We start from the raw sequence: 18,997 nt of genomic DNA, 5'->3' as shown, positions 1-18,997 counted from the left end.
GACTTGGAGCAACCTGGTCTGGTGGGAGGTGTCCCTGCCCAGGGCAGGGGGTGGCACTGGATGATCTTTAAGGTCCCTTCCAACCTGAACCATTCTGTGATTCTATGACCTGCATCCGTGAGCTTTTCTCACCTAAACCCCAAGCTCCTGCTTCAGGGACTGATTCCTTCTCCCCTTCCTCAGCACCTGGATCCCACCGGAGACTTTGCTGCATCCTCTCTGCAAACTGCAGGTGATGTTTTGTCCAGGCTCCGAGCCCCGCTCGCCCCAGGTGCCAGGAAGGGGGGGAAAAAAGTGCACGTTTTTGCGGGCGGGTGTAATGTTTGACTTGTCCTTGCCCTCCCCCAGCACGACTCGACTCCCAAAGTGCTTTTGGTGCCGAGGGACCATCGTTCCCCCCAACAGCCCACCTGCCCCGCTATCTCCCCAGTGAAAGCTCCCAGTTAGAGCAGCTGGAGAGCGGGTGCGAGGCTGGAAGTGATGTAAACAGATATATTATTATTTTATTTCCCACCCCCCCCCCCCCCCCCCCCGATGCTGATGGTGATGTTTCCTCCACCGCAGCACAATGGTTCCCATTCATGGGCCCTTTTGCTGGGAATGCTGGCCTTGTTTGGATCTGTTGTGCCCACAGATTGTTTCCTGTCCAGCTTTGGTAAAAACAGACAGAAAAGAGGCTTCGAGTTGACAGGCAGACTTTGACTATGGCTCGGAAAATATTATTTCATGGGACAGCCTGTGCCTCCCACGCTGTGTCTCTCAGGCTGGGAAAAAAAAAAAAAAAAAAAAAAAAAAAAAGAGGGGAAAAAAAAAAAAGAGAAAAGGCTTGATTAATGTACGGAGATTGAAACCAGGCAAAAATTTTATACTGCGTTTTCTTTGAATGAATGGAAATCATTGTGGTCTGAGAGACAGCAGAAGACACACTGGGGTTTTTCTCTCCTTACGCGCACACATGCAATCTCTGCCGCTCGCCGATGAATAGATCCACAGTGGGGGTAATAAAGGGGTTGCCGGGGTAGGATCAAAACGGGGGGGGGGCGAATCCCGAGCTCTATCAGCTCGGGGCTGTTGCAGAGACACACCTAATGGAAAAAACCCACCTAGTGATGGTGGGGGAGGTGGGGCTGGACGGGGATTTCCACCTTTCCCCAGGATCCCAAATACTGCTCCTGCCAGCAGCGCAGCACAAAGCCCGGCTACGAAACGGAACTCTTGGAAGATGCTTATTAAGCACCTTTTAATTAGCCTGTCCTGCGGGCAGGTGTTTATTACTAAGTGAGAGATAACAAGCTGGGTGGGTTTCTCCAGGGCTTTGCTTTGGAGAATGGTGGGGATGGTACCAAGGTGCGTTTTCCCCACGGTTGGTGCTCCGGAGGAGAAGGTGGTCTTGGAAGGGTTTAGTGGGCCACAAAATGGGACTGTGGCTCCTCAGCTGCTGTGTTTGTCATCGTGGCTGATGAACCTCAGCAGGAGAGGAGAGGAAGTGAGGTTCCCACTGGCAGTGACAGCATCTTCCCAGCAGAAACGTAGGATGCAGATGTCCCCATTTTCAAATGTGCAGATTGGCTTTAAGAGAAGAAATGCACAATTTAGGCAGAAGAGCAGGTCTTGGCGCTGGGTGAAAAGAAGCCGTGGGGATGTTTGGAAGGTGCTTTCCTCCACTGCTTGCCAGGAGAGCGGGGGTTTCGGTTTGGAGCGAGGGGATGGATGCCCTGTGCTCACCTTGCCGTGGCAGCACAGCTGATGGACCTCCTGCCAAAGCCTTGTGATCCTCTCTTGGCCCATCAGAAAACGATGTTTTATTGAAAACAGATATTACAGCTGCTCTTGGCCATTAGGAAAAGGAAGCAGGTGCCTGGGAAGCCGGGTGAGGTGGGCTCGAACTGTTTCCCTCCACCCCCGGAGGTGTTTGCGGGGCTATGAGGGACCAGGCAGTGCCTTTGCCTGTGCTTCCCCCTCCTGGAGCCTTTCCCAGCATCTCTGTGATCTTGGATGGAGCTTCCCGGTTCCTGTTTGATGCCTTAGCAGATGCTGCAGGACGGCTCTGGCACACTTGGGTTGCGGTGTGGGTGAGATTTGACGGAGTAGCCCCAGGTGCAAGGATGGCCATGGCCTGCGGAGCAAAGTAGCCTCCCTTCCCACCCCTTATCCTCGACAAACAGACTTAAAACACCAACAGACAGAAGCCAGACCGATCCCGATGTCCTGGCTTCGTCCTGTATCCAAGAAAAATTATCAGTGGGAATAATGCCATCAGGGTGACACCAAGCACAGTGGCGTGTCCAGCCTCTCCCGGAGCAGCTCCGATGCCTCCCGGCATCTTTGCATCCGCGGGACGGGCAGAAAAACCGCAGTGGGAAAGCTGAGAGGGCTCCCGTGTTTTCATTGAGCTGCCTTCAAAGCTACCAAAGATGTTTTCCACACCAGGAAAACACCCATTTCTCCTGCAGCGCCTGGGTAGTCTGTGGTCTCGCAGACGGACCCGCTTCCCGTTTTGGCACTGGTTAATCTGGGGTGAACCAGTTAAATCTTGGGGTTTACGGCGCTTTGCTGCTCGGTCCCCAATGCGGAGAGAGCAAGAGACCTTGTTTTCCCACTCCTGGGATGGGGAACAGGGTGCAAACCCTTTTCTGCTCCTCAAAAAACGCGGCAGCTCGGTTTGCTCACAGCAGTCCAGGGGTCAGGGTGAGTTTAAATCTCTGGGGGAGATTTTCCCCGGTGCAAACCAGGGCTCTGGACCCCAGCAAAGCCCCTCGAAGCGCTGCCGGTCCCCCAGGTGATGGACGGGCGGTGGGAAGGTGCTTGTGTCCCACCGTTGAGCAGAGGTGGGGGGAGCTGAGCCGAACTGAGCCCTCCTGGCAAAGGGAGCCCCCCCCTCAGATCCGCGGCTGCCTTCAGGCAGGGTTCCAGCCAGGAAAGCAGCTCCTCGGTAGTTCTTGGCAGCGAACCGCATCTTGAAGGGTTTATCTTGGCCTGGCGATGCTGGTCCTGCCTCCTGCCAGGCTGCGGAGGTCGGGACGGGTCCGTTCCCCCCCAGCCCCGTGCACCAGTGCGGGGGGGATGCTTTTTGGCAGATGCTTTTTGGAAGATCTCTCTGAGCCTCGCAGACGGGCTGGCCGGGGGTGGGTTTCCATGGCAGGGCTGTGTTTCGGGGCAGCAGCTCTTTCCGAGGCAGTCGATGATGCTGCGGGGGAGCACGTGGAGACACCCGGGAGAGAATCATGGAGCAGAGCCGTGCACTGCCTACTGGGGACCTGAGAGGAGCCAGGCAGGGGGTGAAGGAGGTGGGCAACATCTTCCAAAAGCAGCCAAACTGCAGGAGGTGGAGGGCTTCTAGGGAAAACGGGAGCTTTGTGCTCCTCCTGAAATTCAGAAACCAAAATTCAAGGCACTTGAAGCCAGTGCCTCAGCAGGGAAAACCTGCCCGAAGTGGCGGAGCCAGGCTGAGCAGAATCCCTTGGGCACCATGGCTTGTGTCCACACGTTGGAGGCTCCTCGGCCACCTTGGTGGCGGCAGGTTTGGTGGCAACACCAGTTCTTCTTCCTTTGCCTGTCCCTTATCCGAAACGGGCTGGTTGAAAGCCCCTGGGAGCCCAGTCTCTGCTGGTTCCTGGGGCTGGATGGGTGCTGCAGCCTTATTTATTGCCCCGGGCTGGAGGAGGAGAAGACCTCCCAAGTCAGCAGGGAGGTCTCCAAAGCTTGGCTGGGAGCCGGGCTGCTGGCTGCGAATCCCTCGCCGGCTGCTCGCGTTTACATCACCGGTTGTGTAAATAGTCTCCCCTCCTCTTCTCTCTCACTTCTTCCTTCTCCCTTACTCAAGTGTCTAGACCGAGGAGGGTTTTTGGTTGATTTGTAATGCTTAGGAGAGACAGCTGGGCTCCCAAACAACATCTGGCTCGGTGGAAAGTCTGTGTAACGCCTGCTTTTCTTCTCTTTCTCTGGTGGTCACTGCGTCTGCAGATACAGCCTGAGAGACAGGCGATGCCCGGAGCAGCTCCAATGTGGAGCTCTTCGGCTTCTCTTCCCCCTGCCAAAGGGCTTTGAGGGGCTCCCCAGCCCTTCCCCTGCGTGTGCTGTTGGCCAACTGAATGGCTTCTGGCCGAGCTGTGTCTGGGCGCTGCAATGGCCAAAGCCACCCTTGGTGGCCTTGTAAGAGAAGGCTTCAGCTCTGCGATTGCAAGAATGCATGAACAGAAGCTGCTGAATCACAGAATCATAGAATGGTTTGGGTTGGAAGGGACCTTAAAGGTAATCTCAATCCACTCCCTGCCCTGGGCAGGGACACCTCCCACCAGCCCAGGTTGCTCCAAGCCCCCTCCAACCTGGCCTTGAACCCCTCCAGGGATGGGGCAGCCACAGCTTCTCTGGGCAACCTGGGCCAGGCTCTCACCACCCTCACAGCAGAGAATTTCTTCCCCAGATCTCATCTCAATCTCCCCTCTTTCAGTGTCAAACCCTTCCCCCTCATCCCATCGCTCCCCTCCCTGATCCAGAGTCCCTTCCCAGCTTTCCTGGAGCCCCTTTAGGGACTGGAAGGGGCTCTGAGGTCTCCCCGGAGCCTTCTCTTCTCCAGGCTGAACGCCCCCGACTCTCTCAGCCTGTCCTCACAGCAGAGGGGCTCCAGCCCTCCCAGCATCTCCGTGGCCTCCTCTGGCCCCGCTCCAGCAGGTACGTGTCCTTCCTGCTCTCTTAACAAACGCTCTTTGATGCTTCCCAGGGGGCCTGGTTCATCCCGTGCCCCGTGTTGGAGGTGAAGCTCTCACGGGTTTCATTGCAGCCGTGTTGGGTGTCTGCATCACGCTCTGGTGTTTTTCAGGAGAGTGGCTGGGGAGGCTCCCAGAGCCGGGCAGGACCACAGAGGGGGTCCCACCTCTCCGTGGTGGTCCAGGCTGTGCGGGATGCTCCCGACGGAGGCTGGATAACGATGCTGTAGAGGATGGGTTAGTCGGGAGGGGAGCTGGGGCTGCCTGAGGGTTTGCCCTTGAACCTGGTTCCCATTCCCATGGGAATAAGCATCGGGCTCTGCTCCCTCCCCGGCCCCAAAAGCCAGAACCTGGCAATCGGGTGTCCTCCAGAACCTTACCACAAAGGCCCCTCCTGCCCCAGCATTTGATCGGCAAAGTGCACCCTTCCGGTTCCTGTTCACCTTAGAATGAAAGAAAGAGGCCATGGAAAAAACAAAAGCAGAGAAAGAAAAAGCCATTATCCCCGTTTATCTTATCAAGATAAGGCCAAACAAGGCTGTGGTTGAACACCAGGTTGGGTCTGTGCAGCCCCAGTGGCCTGTTCCTCCCTCCAGCAGCCTGGTTTAAAAATAAATCCTCGGAGGAGGGGAAGCAATTTGAATGCAGACATTGTTACTGGACACGATGCGATAATGGGGCCTTTTATAGCTACAGCTGTTAGTAAATTGTTTAGTTCCAGGTTTTCTGGGCTGCATAAAGGAGCCGCCCCGGTGCTTTTTCACGCTCTCCCCTGGCATGTTTTACCAGCGATGCTGCAGGAGAGGGACGAGGAGAAACCCTTTCAGAACATCTAATTTTGCTCTCGGCTGGTGATCCCCATCAGGATGCGAAGGTGGATGCCCAGGAATTGTTCGGGAGCCACTCTGTGCATCCCTGCCACCAGCTCTGCCCGGGGGCCGGGTGGGAATGAGTGGGATGCTGAGCTCCATCATCCTGTTACTGCAGATGCCTGAGAAAGGAGTGAAATATATATTTTTTTTATTTTTTATCTATTCGTATAGCTGGGCTTTGATTCCCTTCAGGTTCTTTTCACTCCCTAACAGGGAAGAAGAATAGTGTCTTTATTAACTGCACTCATCCTTCCTTCCATCCTCCCTTCCATCCATCCTTCCCTTGCTCGAGGCTTTTGTTTTCCGTGAGCCATGGGGGACTGCCAGGCTCTGGAGGACAAGACACAAAAAAAAGAACCTAAAATTTACCTCCCCTAAACCCTTCCTAAAAACCCTGTTACTTGAGCTGAGATTTCCACGGTGTAGAAAATTGTTTTCCATGCGAAACGTGCTTATGTGATTTGAAGATTCGTACAAAGGGGAGCGGGTTGGTGTTTTTGCATGAGGCTATAAACATTAATTGGCAGGTATTATTGGGAATTTTTATAGGTGGGCCCTAATCCCAGCCCTGCTTTTAGACCACCCAGCTTCTCTGTGTGCGTTTAATTTTTTCTTTAAAATATTTTAATAAGCTTTATAAGGTTCTATATCTCCCTCCAGCTCTAGCCCTACCCAAGATCAATGCAGCCACATCGTTAAATCCTGCTTTATTTATGAATATGTAAAAATTTAAATTATCTGCAGCCTGACACTGTTTAAAATAGAGTTAACGAGGTCTCGCAGGAGGGTCGTCTTAAAGTATTTGAAAATAGATACTCCTGACTTGTAGGGTCTTAACTGAAGCCTCCTGGGGACGGTTGGAGTTGGAAGGTGCTGCCTGTGGCTCCTCGGTGGCCGCCAGGGAAGGATTTTCTTGGTTTCTGCTCAAAAATGGAGATATTTCTGCCCAAGCCGTCACCCTCGGGAGCCGGCTGTGATGAGGTGCGAGCTCTCGCCGTCCCGGCAGATTCGGCTTTTCATGGTTGTCACTGTTCTGCTTTTGGTGGGATTTCCAGGGTGCCTGGGAGCTGGGTGTCTGCTGGGCTCAGGGTGGCCCCTAACGATGCCGAGCTTTTCTCCAAATTCCCTCTGAAAAAGGAAGGATGTGGTGAGTTACAGCAAGGAGAGACATCCCGCAGCTTTTTAATGCTGCCTCCCTATCCTTATCGTATGAAGGGGGAAACTGAGGCAGCTCCCGGCTCCATGGGCCCCATCTTGGGGGCTGAGCATCTCCTGGGTCTCACCCACCCCGGGGGCATCGTCCCATCCCTGGCCAGATCCCCCCTCCCCTCCTGGCTGGGCAGAGATGGGGACTGGCTCCTGGTGCCCAATTTGTGTGTGGGTGATGTCGCCGGCGTCAGAGCTGGGAATAATTGGGATTTGTGCTGCTCCCTTTCCTTGGGCATGAATCGAATCCCAGTAAACACGATGGGGAAGCGATGCTGAGCATGGGAAGCGATGTGCTCATTCCTTTCAAGTATCTGCTAATATTTTAGCTAATGGAAATCCGTCTGTGCGATGGATTCTGCTTTTCATTACGTGCCGCGGGAGCAAGTGGTGGGAAGAGGGCAACCGCTCCCGGTTGGTATCTCCCACAAAAGGGGGTTTTGCCGGGAGCGGGTCCGGGGCTCGGTCACGTCTCCTGCTCGTTCTGCAGGTTCCAGCCTTGGAGAACCGGAGCCGGGGGAGGCTCGGCCGATGCTGGCCACATCCTGCGCTCACAGGTCATGTTCCCACTCTTACCTGGCAGCGGGAGAGAGCACCGAGGCTCCCCCAGCGTTTCCTGCCGAGGTCAGAACGTGGCCAAAGAGAGGAGAGCGCAGGAACGCGCCGAGCTCATGAAACGTGTCTTTGTGCTTCCCCGATCGGGGGAGACGTGAACTTTTACCCTGTGCGTGAGCCTGACTCATAAATCAAACAGTTGCAGAAATAACCGGGCAGATAAGAACAAAGATTTGGAAACCCCGGGGGAATAAATAGCCCCCAGACAATGGGACACCCCCCCCCCCCCGTGCGATCGGGCAGTAGATACGTGCCTGCCACAGCAGAGCCACAGCCACCGGCCAGCCCGGCACAGCCATGGCTTCTGTCACCTATTGCCACCCCTGCACCATGTCAAAGTTTTGAACTTGCTCGTGTCGGGGTGTCCGGACTCGTGGCCTTTGGGCTGAGCCCCCCCTGGCTTTGCTGGGTTGGGAAGGAGATGCTCCAGCCCCATGGGGCACCTGAGTCCGGGCTGGCAGTGCCTGGTACCCGGAGCCAAGAGCCTTGTTTGCTCCGTGTGTCTCATGCGATGCTCTTGCACCCATGGCCAGCTGCCTCCGAGGCTTGGCCACCTTCGTGTGCCAGTCCCTGGGTTCCTCAGCCAATTAAGCTGTAATGGTAACGACTCGGTGGTTCATGCGGGAAGCGTTTGGAGGGTGAATCCTCCCGAGGAGCGCAGGAGGATGCAGCGACCCCGAGAAGCGGCGGGGGCTGAGCTTTGTGTTTGAAGTGGGGTTCGGGAGTGGGGGGGGGGGGTAGGACGGAGCCCCAGCGCTCGCGTGGGTCTGGCAGAGACACGCGTGTCACGGGCAGGACGCAGAGCACGGCGACGCGCAGCAGGTTGGGGGCGAGGAAAGGAGATTAAAAGCCCTGCGTGTTTTAGCCGAGCGATGGAACCAGCTCGGGCACGTGAACGCGCTCGGGTGCTTCGTGCCCCGACCCATCCCCATCACCTGGCTGCGCAGGATGCGGCCGGCTGGGTGGCACGGGGGCCCCCCCCCCTCCTGCCCACCCAAAGGTGAGGGTGCCCAGAGATGGGGGGGGTGTGTGTGTGTGTGACAAGCCCCCTCCCGGGCTGGGCCTGGCACCGGTGGGGATTTGTGTGGGGAAAACTGGAGAATTTCTTGCTCTTCAGCCAAAGTTCACGTCCCGGCTGCTGCAGTCGGGGCGGGGGGGGAGTGACGGGGGGGGGGAGAGTGGGTTTTATGACTTTGAACTTGGCGTACGCGCCTTTGGGATAAATTAAGGCTAAAATTTCCTAAAATTGTAAATGTTTACTGCGTGCGGATGCAGGGCAGGGTGTGTTTAAGGCTGGCGGGGGGCCAGGCGAGCAGATGTGACACAGCCCCGGCCACACGCTGCCGAAGAGCCCAGCGATAGACTGGGAAGGGGTGGGAAGAGGCACGGAAGTGGCTACCGAGGAGCGGCAATGAAAGGGCCAAGCAGCCGGGGGGGGGGGTGGTGGGGGGGGGCAGGCGCTGTTTCCATTGGGATGCGCCCACCACCTGTGGCTCCAGCAGAGACCCAACGTGAGCTTCTCTGTCCCCGGGAGCAGGTTGGTGCTGGGGCTGCGTGACCGCTCAGCCCCGTGCCCCTTTGGTCTTGTGCTTTTGTGGTTCTCGTAGGAGATGGGCGTCCATGCGACTGCCCAGCCCGTTCCTGCCTCCTGATCTCTGCAGCTCTTCCTTTGGTTTGTGCCCCTGGTCCTTTCCTGCAGCTTCTTCTCTTCCCTTTGCCTCCTTTCGGCTCGACTGGCTGGTTTTGGTGCCGTTTAGAAAGCACCTCGTTCACGGCACGCTTTGGCTGGTGGCTTTGCTGTCGACTTCCGAATGAAAACAGGGTGCCTATATTTTTCAGATTTTATTGAGATGTAATTTCCAGCCTGTCCGTATGTCTGCGTAACTGGGAAATCGTGCCATGGCCACCAGCCTGGTTGCTTCTTTGTCGGTAGGGAGGAGAGCTGAGAGCTCTCAGGCTCAAGGCATCATCCAGTGCCACACGCTGCATCCCCTCCCAGGATGGGACCACACGCTGCATCCCCTCCTGGGATGGGACCACGCGCTGTATCCCCTGCCCCGGGATGGGACCACGCGCTGCATCCCCTGCCCCGGGATGGGACCACATGCTGTATCCTCTCCTGGGATGGGGCCACGCGCTGCATCCCCTGCCCCAGGATGGGACCACACGCTGTATCCCCTCCCGGGATGGGACCACACGCTGCATCCCCTCCCGGGATGGGACCACGCGCTGTATCCCCTGCCCCGGGATGGGACCACGCACTGCATCCCCTCCTGGGATGGGACCACGCGCTGCATCCCCTGCCCCGGGATGGGACCACACGCTGCATCCCCTCCTGGGATGGGACCACACGCTGCATCCCCTCCTGGGATGGGATCGTGCACTGCATCCCCTGCCCCGGGATAGGTTCCCACGTTGCTCTGTGCATTTCTGTGTCCCTGTGTGTAACGGGGCTGGTGGCTGCACTCAGGAGGAGGAGGCACGATAGGTTTGTATCCACTTTTGTTTTTTCTTTTAATGGTTTTGAGTGTTTGAGATGAAAGATACTGCGTTATCAAAGGACAAATCTGCGGGAGTAGCATCCTCCCACCTGTGTTTGTAGATTTGGCCTTTAAAATGGGGCTGGGAGCCCTGGGCACCCGCAGATGGGTCCGGCTATTCCTGAGGACTGGAGCGCGGTCCGGTGGGCATCGGGGCTGGTGGAGGGGGGACCGCGGCCGCCCCTTCTTCCCCCCCCCCTGCAGCTCTCTGGCCGCCTCCTCGCGTGAGAGCCCCCGGTAAAGCCGGGGCAGAGCGTGCCGGCGGCTGCGTGGAACAGGTAGGGCAGGTATGGGGAAACGCCGAGGGCTCCGCTGAGCTCCTTCCCACCTGCGAGCCCTGATCAAACACCTCGACGGGCGGCCCGAGTTGGGAGCCATGATGTAATCTTGGGAACCCAAAACAATCGGCCCTTTCATGGCAAGACGATAACAATCAAAACAGTATGTAAGGGCCTGCCATGCAAGAATACACATGCACATTATACACTGGAGGGAATTGAAAGCTGTAGTGAAAAGGGGCTTGTTAAGAATATGTAGCCTGCTTTCATAATCAGTTTGTAAAAGAATAGGCCCTTGAAAACAAGGGTTTAGGCTTATAGAAGGCTTTCTGTGCCTTGACCTTGCAAATATGCAGAGATGCCAACTTTTTTTTGAAAGTGAACTTGGAGTCTCCCAGCGTGGTTCCATTGCAGTTGGCAGGCGAGCTGGGGGTAGGAGGTCCAGCCCCGGTACGTTCCTGGGGGACGCGGAGTCTTTCCTTCTCACCACGAGGAGCTGGTCGGAGCTCCTCTCACCTCGGTGAGCTTCCTTCTCACCTCGGTGGAGCTCTGCCAGGATGCCACGGTTTTACCTTTTCTTCCTTAAAACCGTAGCACTGGGCTCTGCTGCAGAAGAGGATGAGCCGATGCAAGGGCAGACCCATCCCAGCATCGCCGAGCTCTCGTGTAGATGGCACGTGTCCTAGTGGTATTTGTGTTCCTGGATCGAGAAGGTTATGGAGGACGTCACTGTCCTCACCGCCTTTTTACAGATGGGGAAGTTGAGGCAGAGGTGGGCAAGGTAACCTGTCCAACGCGTGTTGGGTCTCTGGTCCTCGATGGACAACCTGAGTCCTCTGTGCCCAAGCACAGAGACACCCGAGTGACATTGCCACCTCAGGGTGCCGGTGGCAGAGCCACTAATGGGACATGCACATCCCTGGGCAGAGTCCGGTGTGGTTTCCACTGGGCTGCTCTCTCTTTACATTGGTGCCCGTTTGTAGGTTGGGGCTGAGCCACTGATTATCATCCTCCTCTGCAACGTGTCTTCTAGCTGGTGACACTGGTGACCCATCAGACCAGCTGAGACCTGCTTCTGGCACTTCTCTGTCCGTTATTCCCCACCTTCCTCGCTCCAGAGACCCTGATGTCTCTAAACAGGCTCTTGGCAGGCTGAGAGAGCTGGGGTTGTTCAGCCTGGAGAAGAGAAGGCTCCGGGGAGACCTCATAGCAGCCTTCCAATATCTGAAGGGAGCCTCCAGGAGAGCCGGAGAGGGACTCTTTGTCAGGAAGTGTAGTGACAGGACAAGGGGTAACGGTTTTAAATTGGAAGAGGGGAGATTTAGATGAGATATTAGGAGGAAATTCTTTCCTGTGAGGGTGGTGAGGCACTGGAACAGGTTGCCCAGGGAAGTTGTGGCTGCCCCATCCCTGGAAGTGTTTAAGGCCAGGCTGGATGGGGCTTTGAGCAACCTGCTCTAGTGGAGGTGTCCCTGCCCATGGCAGGGGGGTTGGAACTCGATGATCTTTAAGGTCCCTTCCAACTCTAACCATTCTATGATTCTATGATTCTAAACATTTCATTCTGATGATCGTCCCCCTGGCTACCTTGGCTTGTGTCCCCGTCATCGTCCCCTCTGTGTCCTGCAGCCCACCCTGGGCACCCGGAGCTTCGTCTCCCCTTGGCCCCGGAGCTTCGTCTCCCCTGGCCCAGGCTGCTCCGGTCTCTCTTTGTGCATCTGTTTTACAATGTGCTTCTTTGCAGTCGGGGGAAGCCTTCCAAGAATCCCCACCTATTTCCGTAATAAGGACGCCTTTGTTTTCCCGGTACACAATGCAGCTTTGATTCCGTCCCTTTCTCACCAGCCCCATTGCCGTCAGCTCGGCACGGGAGCTGCGGAGAAGGTGTGAGGTGTGCGGGGCTCGGCGGCCGAAGAGGGGGAGAGGAAGGTCCCGGGGGATGGTTTTATTTCACAGTTGGTGCGTCGGAGGTGAATCTGCTTTGCCTTCGCGCCCGGACATCTCCCGAGACGCTGCGTTGGGCAAACAGAGGTGGCCTCCGTGCAGTGAACCAAGGCAAAGCAAATAGGAAAGCTGACGTGTTCCCGGTCTCCACGGTGTCACGGAGTTGTCCTCACCCTGGGAAAGGGACACTCAAAAGGCCCCAAAGTCCAAGAGTTGTTCAGGCAGAGCTGCAGCGGGAGGAAGGGTTGAAGGAAGGAGTGGTCCTAGGGGTTGGGGGAGTGTGGTCTGGGTGAGCAGAAGACCTTTGTGGGGACATGGATGGACCGGAGGCCAGGAGGTGACCAGGGACACGTTGCTGCCTCCCTGCTGTGACCCATCACGTGCCGTGGAGTGTGGATGCTGGTGGCCCAGGCTGTGGGGCTAGGGACGGTTCTTGCTTTTGGGGAGCCCCGATGGGTTTTGCCAGGGGTGTGGGTGGGAGGGAGGGTAGGAGGAGAACCAGGACAAACCCACCCATCTGGGCTTCTCCCGCCGGATCTTTTCCTGGGATAAAATCCCTTTCCCTCTGCCCCTCGGGCTGCTGCGGGGCAAGGGGTCAGCGCGGGGTTCCCCCCTCCCGGCAGGACCGGGGGCGAGGGGGGGGCTCCTCTGCCTTCCCGTACAGACCCCTCCATTCACACCTCCCTCTCCCACCCCATTAATTTGTTGTGGTCGGGGCCAGTAATAGCTGCTTTGTGCGAAGGCGAGGGAAGGAGGGGAAAAAAAAAAAAAACCCACCCCAGCGCAGAGACAGCGGCTCCAGTGTTTTCTAAAAGGGATGTTTTTCCCCCTCCGTTCTCTCTCTCTTTCCCTTGAATAATGTTTTCGATTGTAATAGCCTGTCCCGGTCAGGGAAACCCACAGCCTCTCCCCCTTCCCCTCCCCTCTCTGTAAACCCTGGTAGAAGTTTAAACAACCCGGAGAGATTTTTCTCACCGGTCTTATTTTACTAATAGGAAACAAGTGTTTAAAGGAGCAAAGGCAGCTTTCGGCTGCTGGCAAAGGAATAACTGACCTTGCGGAGAGGCGCCGGGGTCCGGCTCGGAGCCGGGGGCAAGTCACTGCCCGGCTGGAGCTTTGAGCCCCCCCGGGGATGGTCACGCTCTCGGTGTCCCCCCGGGGACGGGCCACAACCGGCTCCACCGACACACACCAGCGGAGCCACAAAATGCTCCAACTGGGGAACGAGTGGTCGTTCGCCCTCGGGTTCGCTCAGCCGGAGGAGCCCACGCCATAAAAAACGAGCCCCCTTTGGTTTGGTCTTTGCAACATTTTTGTTCCTTGAGTGAATGAAAAAAAACCCCACATCCCAATTTCTTGGTTTTCACCAAAAAAAAAAAAAACCTGCCCTGGAACATCCCTTTGCACCTCTGAGGTCTCTCCCGCGGTTGTCAGCTCTACGAGCCGTGTTTTCTGCCGTTGGGGACACGGGGCTTGGCTTGGAGGGGTTCGAGGCCACCCTGTCTGCCCGATGAACCCCCTTCACCGGGTGTTTTATCTCCTGTGCCTGGAGAAACGGTCCTCGCAGTAGCCTCCTCCTCCTCCTGTGCTGCTTTCCTGGTGGACAGACCGGCTCTGGAAGTCCAGGTGCCGCCTTTCCATGGGATGCCAGAGGGGGAAAAAAAGAGAGAAAGTGAAATCCTGTGGTTTATCATCTACTTCTGAGGAGCCCCACGGCTGTAAGGCTCCTGCAGGGGGGGGGGTTACGGTTAAGGACGGCGCTGGTGAGAGCTGGGGCAGGTCACAGGAGAGGGACCGGCCATCCTGGGAGGGAGAAATCCCGACCTTCTGGGGGACCCGTGAACCTGGGGCTGCCCCAAATCCCCAGGGTCCAGGGATGCCACGGCTCCCGGGAAGCCTTGGGTTGGAAGCACCTCATGGGGCCTCCCGGGATAGGTCTCTCCTCCTCCATCTGGTCTCTGTCGCTCCCAGGGCTGGTGCTGACGCTGATTAAATGCCGTGGAGCTCTTTGAAGATGAAGTTTGCCGTGTTCACGTTAAATATTAGCACGAGTAGCCCTGGGGCTAGCTGCACTTCCATTCCAAAGGCGTATCATTAATAATGTCTTTTTTTCTTTTTCCTAGCTTCCAGCTTTGCACCCAATATATGTATTTTTATATATATCTATACACACTTTTTTTTTTTTTTTTTCTGTGGGTAGGAACTTAGCAATCGGGATTGGGATTCAGAATTTCCCGGAGGGCCTGGCTGTCAGCCTGCCTTTGCGCGGCGCTGGATTTTCAACGTGGAAAGCATTCTGGTAAGCCCAGCTCCGCTCTGCCCCTGGGAACGGGAGCCCTTCGCCAGCCCCTCCTGACGAGCGGGTGCCCATAGATTTCCTCCCCTTCTCCACTTGCGTTGCCCCATCGTTGAGCTGCCCGTGGGATGGCTCCGTGGTCCCCGTGGGTCACCCCGTTCCACTCAGCCGAGAGCTTGTGGCGAGTTCCCAGATCCTGTACTAAACAGGGTTTTTTTTTTTTTTACAAATAACTTTTATTTTATTTCATTTTTTTTTTTCTCTCGCTTCACTCTGGGCTGCATTTCAAATCCACTTTTTTTTTTTTTTAATTATTATTTTTTCTTTTCCTTTTTTCCCTTGAGGTGAAAAAGCCAAGGGCATGAACTCCGGGAGCGTGGGGCTGCGTTCCTGCCCGTGCACGTGTGCTGGGGCGGGTGATGGATGGGAGGGCAGGGGGGGGCCGGTGTGGAAACTGCTCCCCCCAAAGCTTTGTTTTCTTTTCCTCCCACCCACCTCCCGTTCCGTAAGCGCAGCCGGTGCTGGGACTTGCACCAGGATCGCTGCTGCCGGGAAGGGAGTTCCCATGGTCCGGGGAGTTAAAACAGTCCTAGAGGGGAAGAAAAGGAGGGGGAAGAGCAGAATTTCATCGTGGATGAGGCTGTGGCCAGATGTTCTTGTTGGGATTGAGCTGTGCTGGTCGGAAGTGGTTATAGAATCATAGAATAGTTTGGGTTGCAAGGGGCATTTAAAGGCCACCTGGTCCAACCCTCCTTCCATGAACGGGGACATCTTCAACTTGATTAGGTTGCTCAGAGCCCTGTCCAACCTGACCTGGGATATTTCCAGGGATGGGGCAGCCACAGCTTCTCTGGGCAACCTGGGCCAGGGTCTCGCCACCCTCATCGTAGAAATTTTCTTCCTTAGATATAGTCTAAATGTTTCCTTCCTGACTCATCCCTGCCCACAAGCTGGATCCCCAAATCCCGCAGAGCTCTTGGGGGAAAGAATCAGATGGTGCCTTAATTCCCTTCCTGGAAAAATAGAATCACAGAATGGTTTGGGTTGCAAGGGACCTTAAAGATGACCCAGTGCCACCCCCTGCCCTGGGCAGGGACACCTCCCACCAGACCAGGTTGCTCCAAGCCCCCTCCAACCTGGCCTTGAACCCCTCCAGGGATGGGGCAGCCACAGCTTCTCTGGGCAACCTGGGCCAGGCTCTCACCACCCTCACAGCAAAGAATTTCTTCCCCAGATCTCATCTCCATCTCCCCTCTTTCAGTGTCAAACCCTTTCCCCTCCTCCTGTGGCTCCCCTCCCTGATCCAGAGTCCCTCCCCATCCCTCCTACAGGCCCCATTTAGGGACTGAAAGGCTGCTGTAATACATATAAATCACCTAGGTTAGGATAAATCACCTTCATTGCCTTTTAAAAATAATCCACGTGGCTTGGCTTGGCATGGCCGGATGGCCAACCTCCTCCTGGACACGGTGCCATTCGGGAGGATGGTGGGGATGAGGGGCTGCAGAGCCCCGGCACTCCCCCGGGAGGGCTGTTCCGCCCCTCGCCCTGGGTTCCCGGTAGCTTTTAATCTCGCTTTTTCACAGGTACGGGCAGCTGAGCGGGATGGTGGAGCCTTTAGCTGGCATCTTCGGTGCCTTCGCCGTGGTGGTGGCAGAGCCTCTCCTCCCCTACGCCTTGGGCTTTGCTGCCGGAGCCATGGTCTACGTGGTGATGGACGACATCATCCCCGAGGCACAGACCAGGTGAGACCCTCGGTGACCACCAGTAAATTCCAGTAGACACGGGGGGAAGTGCAGAGGACTCTGGAAGATCCCTTCCCTTGCCCGGATGAGATATAAAGCAGCTCTTCCCTCATCCCAAAAGCCGGTCCTGGTTCCCAGGAGCTGACACCAGCCCCTTTTCTCCCTGCAGTGGCAACGGGAAGCTGGCTTCCTGGACCTCCATACTGGGATTTGTGGTGATGATGTCCCTGGACGTTGGGCTGGGGTAGGGCAGTGCGACGCCCCCCAGGAGAAGACTTCAGAGCCATTTGTGTGGCGACGTTTGGAACTGGACACGCATTTATCCTCTAGACTTTTTTTTGTATATATATTTTTTTTTTTTTTTTTGGATCCGGTTTGGTGTTGATTTCCTATAATTTTATATCTCTTCCTCCCCTCCAACGTCATGTCGATGGTTTTCAAAGCACAAATACGGGTGGTTCCTCGCGGGTCCTGGTTTCCTTTCGCCACCAGATTCCTCTTTTCCCCTCGGGAGGGTCGTTGGAGGACGCGTCGGCTGGGCTGAGGGTCACCCTGTCCCGTCCCGTCCGCGCTGGGCTGGTTCCTCTGTCGGGTCGCTCTGGGTTTCGATCATCTTTTTGTTCTGTAGAAGATTAGAAATTCACTGTAACGTGTTGAAGCTGGTCTGTGGTTAAGTACCAAGGATGGAGAATGGAGGAAAGTCCTTCCAGAGTCTCGATTTCCACACGTTTTTGGAAGGGCAGGCGGAAGGCACTGGGGCTGAGATAACAGGTACAGGATCGCAGGTCTCCTGTATCCTGCTGCTCCCTGGGAATGCTCCAGGGTATTAGTTTGGATGGATGCAAATAGTTCAGGCAAATAAAAATGAATTTTCTTGGGGTGTCTGTAAGAGGGAAATGTGATTTTTTTTCCTAAATTTATCTCCAAAGTGGAGTTTTGTTCCAATGCATCATATCCTCGAGGTTTTCTCTGGAAAAAAAAAAAAACAAACAGGAAAGAAGAATATTTGTGTTTTCCAGCACGTACTCTTTGAAAAGGCAAGGTATGGTTGTCCACGATGTCCATGATGTGCTGCCTGATGTCCTGGTGTACAGCAGGATGCTTTCCCACCTGGGCCTGGGACTCTGGCCTCCCCGAGCGATTCCTGGTTTACTGGTTCCAATGGTTTATAACTCCCCAGGAGCCACCGCAGGTTCTTCCTGCTGAAAAGCTCAGACTTCACCCCTCAGAAGAGCTTGGAGCTGAGTCCCGCCGGGAGCTCTCCTCTTCCTGAGCAGCAGCAGGATGAAATAAGTCATCAGGGTGAATTAATTATCCCACTTGAAGAGCCAGAAACACGGGCCGTGTCTACCTGCCTCTTTGCCCTCTGCTTTTTGAGCATCCCTTGTTGGACGGCCGCTCTGGAGCGGGCAGGATTTGTCCCTTCCAGGTCCTGCCCGTCCCTCCCCGTCCCTGCTGCACCCTCCAGCAAGGACCAAAATGCCCAGGTGGGAAGGATGCTGCAAACCACACCTCCCTCTTCGCTCAGGATGCTTTAGGAACCCAAAAAAAGGGTTCCTGAGACCCTTCAGCAGCAATAACTGGATCATCCCGGGCTGCCCCCAGCATCTCAGGCTCTTGGGGGAGTGGGAATGTGAGCGCGGGGAGATGTCAAGGAGCATCATTTGGTCCCACCGGAGATGGAGATGCTGGAGGAAGGGCAGCCAAAGGGAACAGCCTTGAATAAACTAAGCTGGAGCCATGCATTTTTGTTTGGTTCTTTTTTTTTTTTATTATTATTCTTTTTTGGGTTGGATTTCATTTGTACTTCATTTGTGGGTCACTCTGGATGATACAAAACTACTGTTTGCCAATGGATTTGACCTTTTAACTGTGATTGGTTTCAATAAATGGGAAATTCAGAGGTTGCACTGATTTATTTCCATGCCGTGAAGCCGTAGCTTTGCTTCTCCTCACTCTGTTCTGCCGCCTTTCTTTTTTCCAGCTTAATTATTCCTGGCTTATCGGAGGTGCTGCCTCCCCGCCAGGAAGGGCAGCCTCTTTGGGGAAGAAGAAGAAGGGGCACAGGGGAGATTTGGGGTTACGGGTCCCAGCAGGAGGGGTGTCGGGATCCTCTTTTCAAAACCAGGAGGTGAGAACTGTCTGTGCCATCCCTGGGGCAGGGAGAGGGAAGGGACCAGCCCTTGGCCCCTGCAACCAGTGTCTCCTTCCCAGGAGACAGTGTCTTCCCAGGAGACACTCCCACCGCTCTTCACCTCCTTTCTAGACACTCTCGAAGGGTTTGTAAAGCTTTTAGCCCTTAGTTTTCAGCCGAAAGCCTCTGTGTGAAACCTAAAAATCCTCAGCCGTGTCCCCGGGTTGGGATTTCTCGCAGGTCGGTGGTGATATTTTCCTGTTTGATTTCTGGCGCATGGTGTAAGCTGGTACAAAAAACCACATTATACATTTAAAGGCAGCCTTGTAATCAGTTTGCTGCGAGATAATATCGCGTAAAGCATTTAATCCCGCTTAGATGTAGCCAGCCGAGATAATTATGTACATTGGACCCGCAGGAAGTGAGGGGGGGTGTGTGTGTGTGTGTGTGTGTGTGTGTGTGTGATGCAGAAAGCACGTATGTAAATCCTCCTTTTCTGTTTGTACCCTGGAGGTGAGTGAAATTATATATCTAGTCCTCGGCGTGATTGAAAAGCTGGCTGGGGGCCAGGCCTGAAATTACCCCGGGAAACCAAAGCTGTCGATGAAAAGGTGGAGTTTGGAGGAAGGGCGATGGAAACAGGCAGCCGAGCCCCCGCAAA

General features: G+C 55.5%; 1 protein-coding gene across 1 annotated transcript in view; it reads left to right on the top strand.

The window, feature by feature from the left end:
- The window catches only part of SLC39A11 (solute carrier family 39 member 11), a 95,224-nt gene extending 77,116 nt beyond the window's left edge, over positions 1–18,108 (top strand). The window contains exons 7-9 of the mRNA XM_074159941.1: positions 14,362–14,460; positions 16,044–16,202; positions 16,372–18,108. Of these exons, the coding sequence (XP_074016042.1) occupies positions 14,362–14,460; positions 16,044–16,202; positions 16,372–16,450 (337 nt within the window). The 3' untranslated portion in view covers positions 16,451–18,108. The remainder of the gene's footprint in view (positions 1–14,361; positions 14,461–16,043; positions 16,203–16,371) is intronic.
- Positions 18,109–18,997: the final 889 nt, after the last annotated feature.

This window comes from Numenius arquata, chromosome 17 (assembly GCF_964106895.1).
Source record: "Numenius arquata chromosome 17, bNumArq3.hap1.1, whole genome shotgun sequence".
NCBI classification, from domain to species: Eukaryota; Metazoa; Chordata; class Aves; order Charadriiformes; family Scolopacidae; genus Numenius; species Numenius arquata.
Note: the sequence above shows the minus strand (reverse complement) of the source record. Positions and strands in the feature narration are given on the sequence as shown.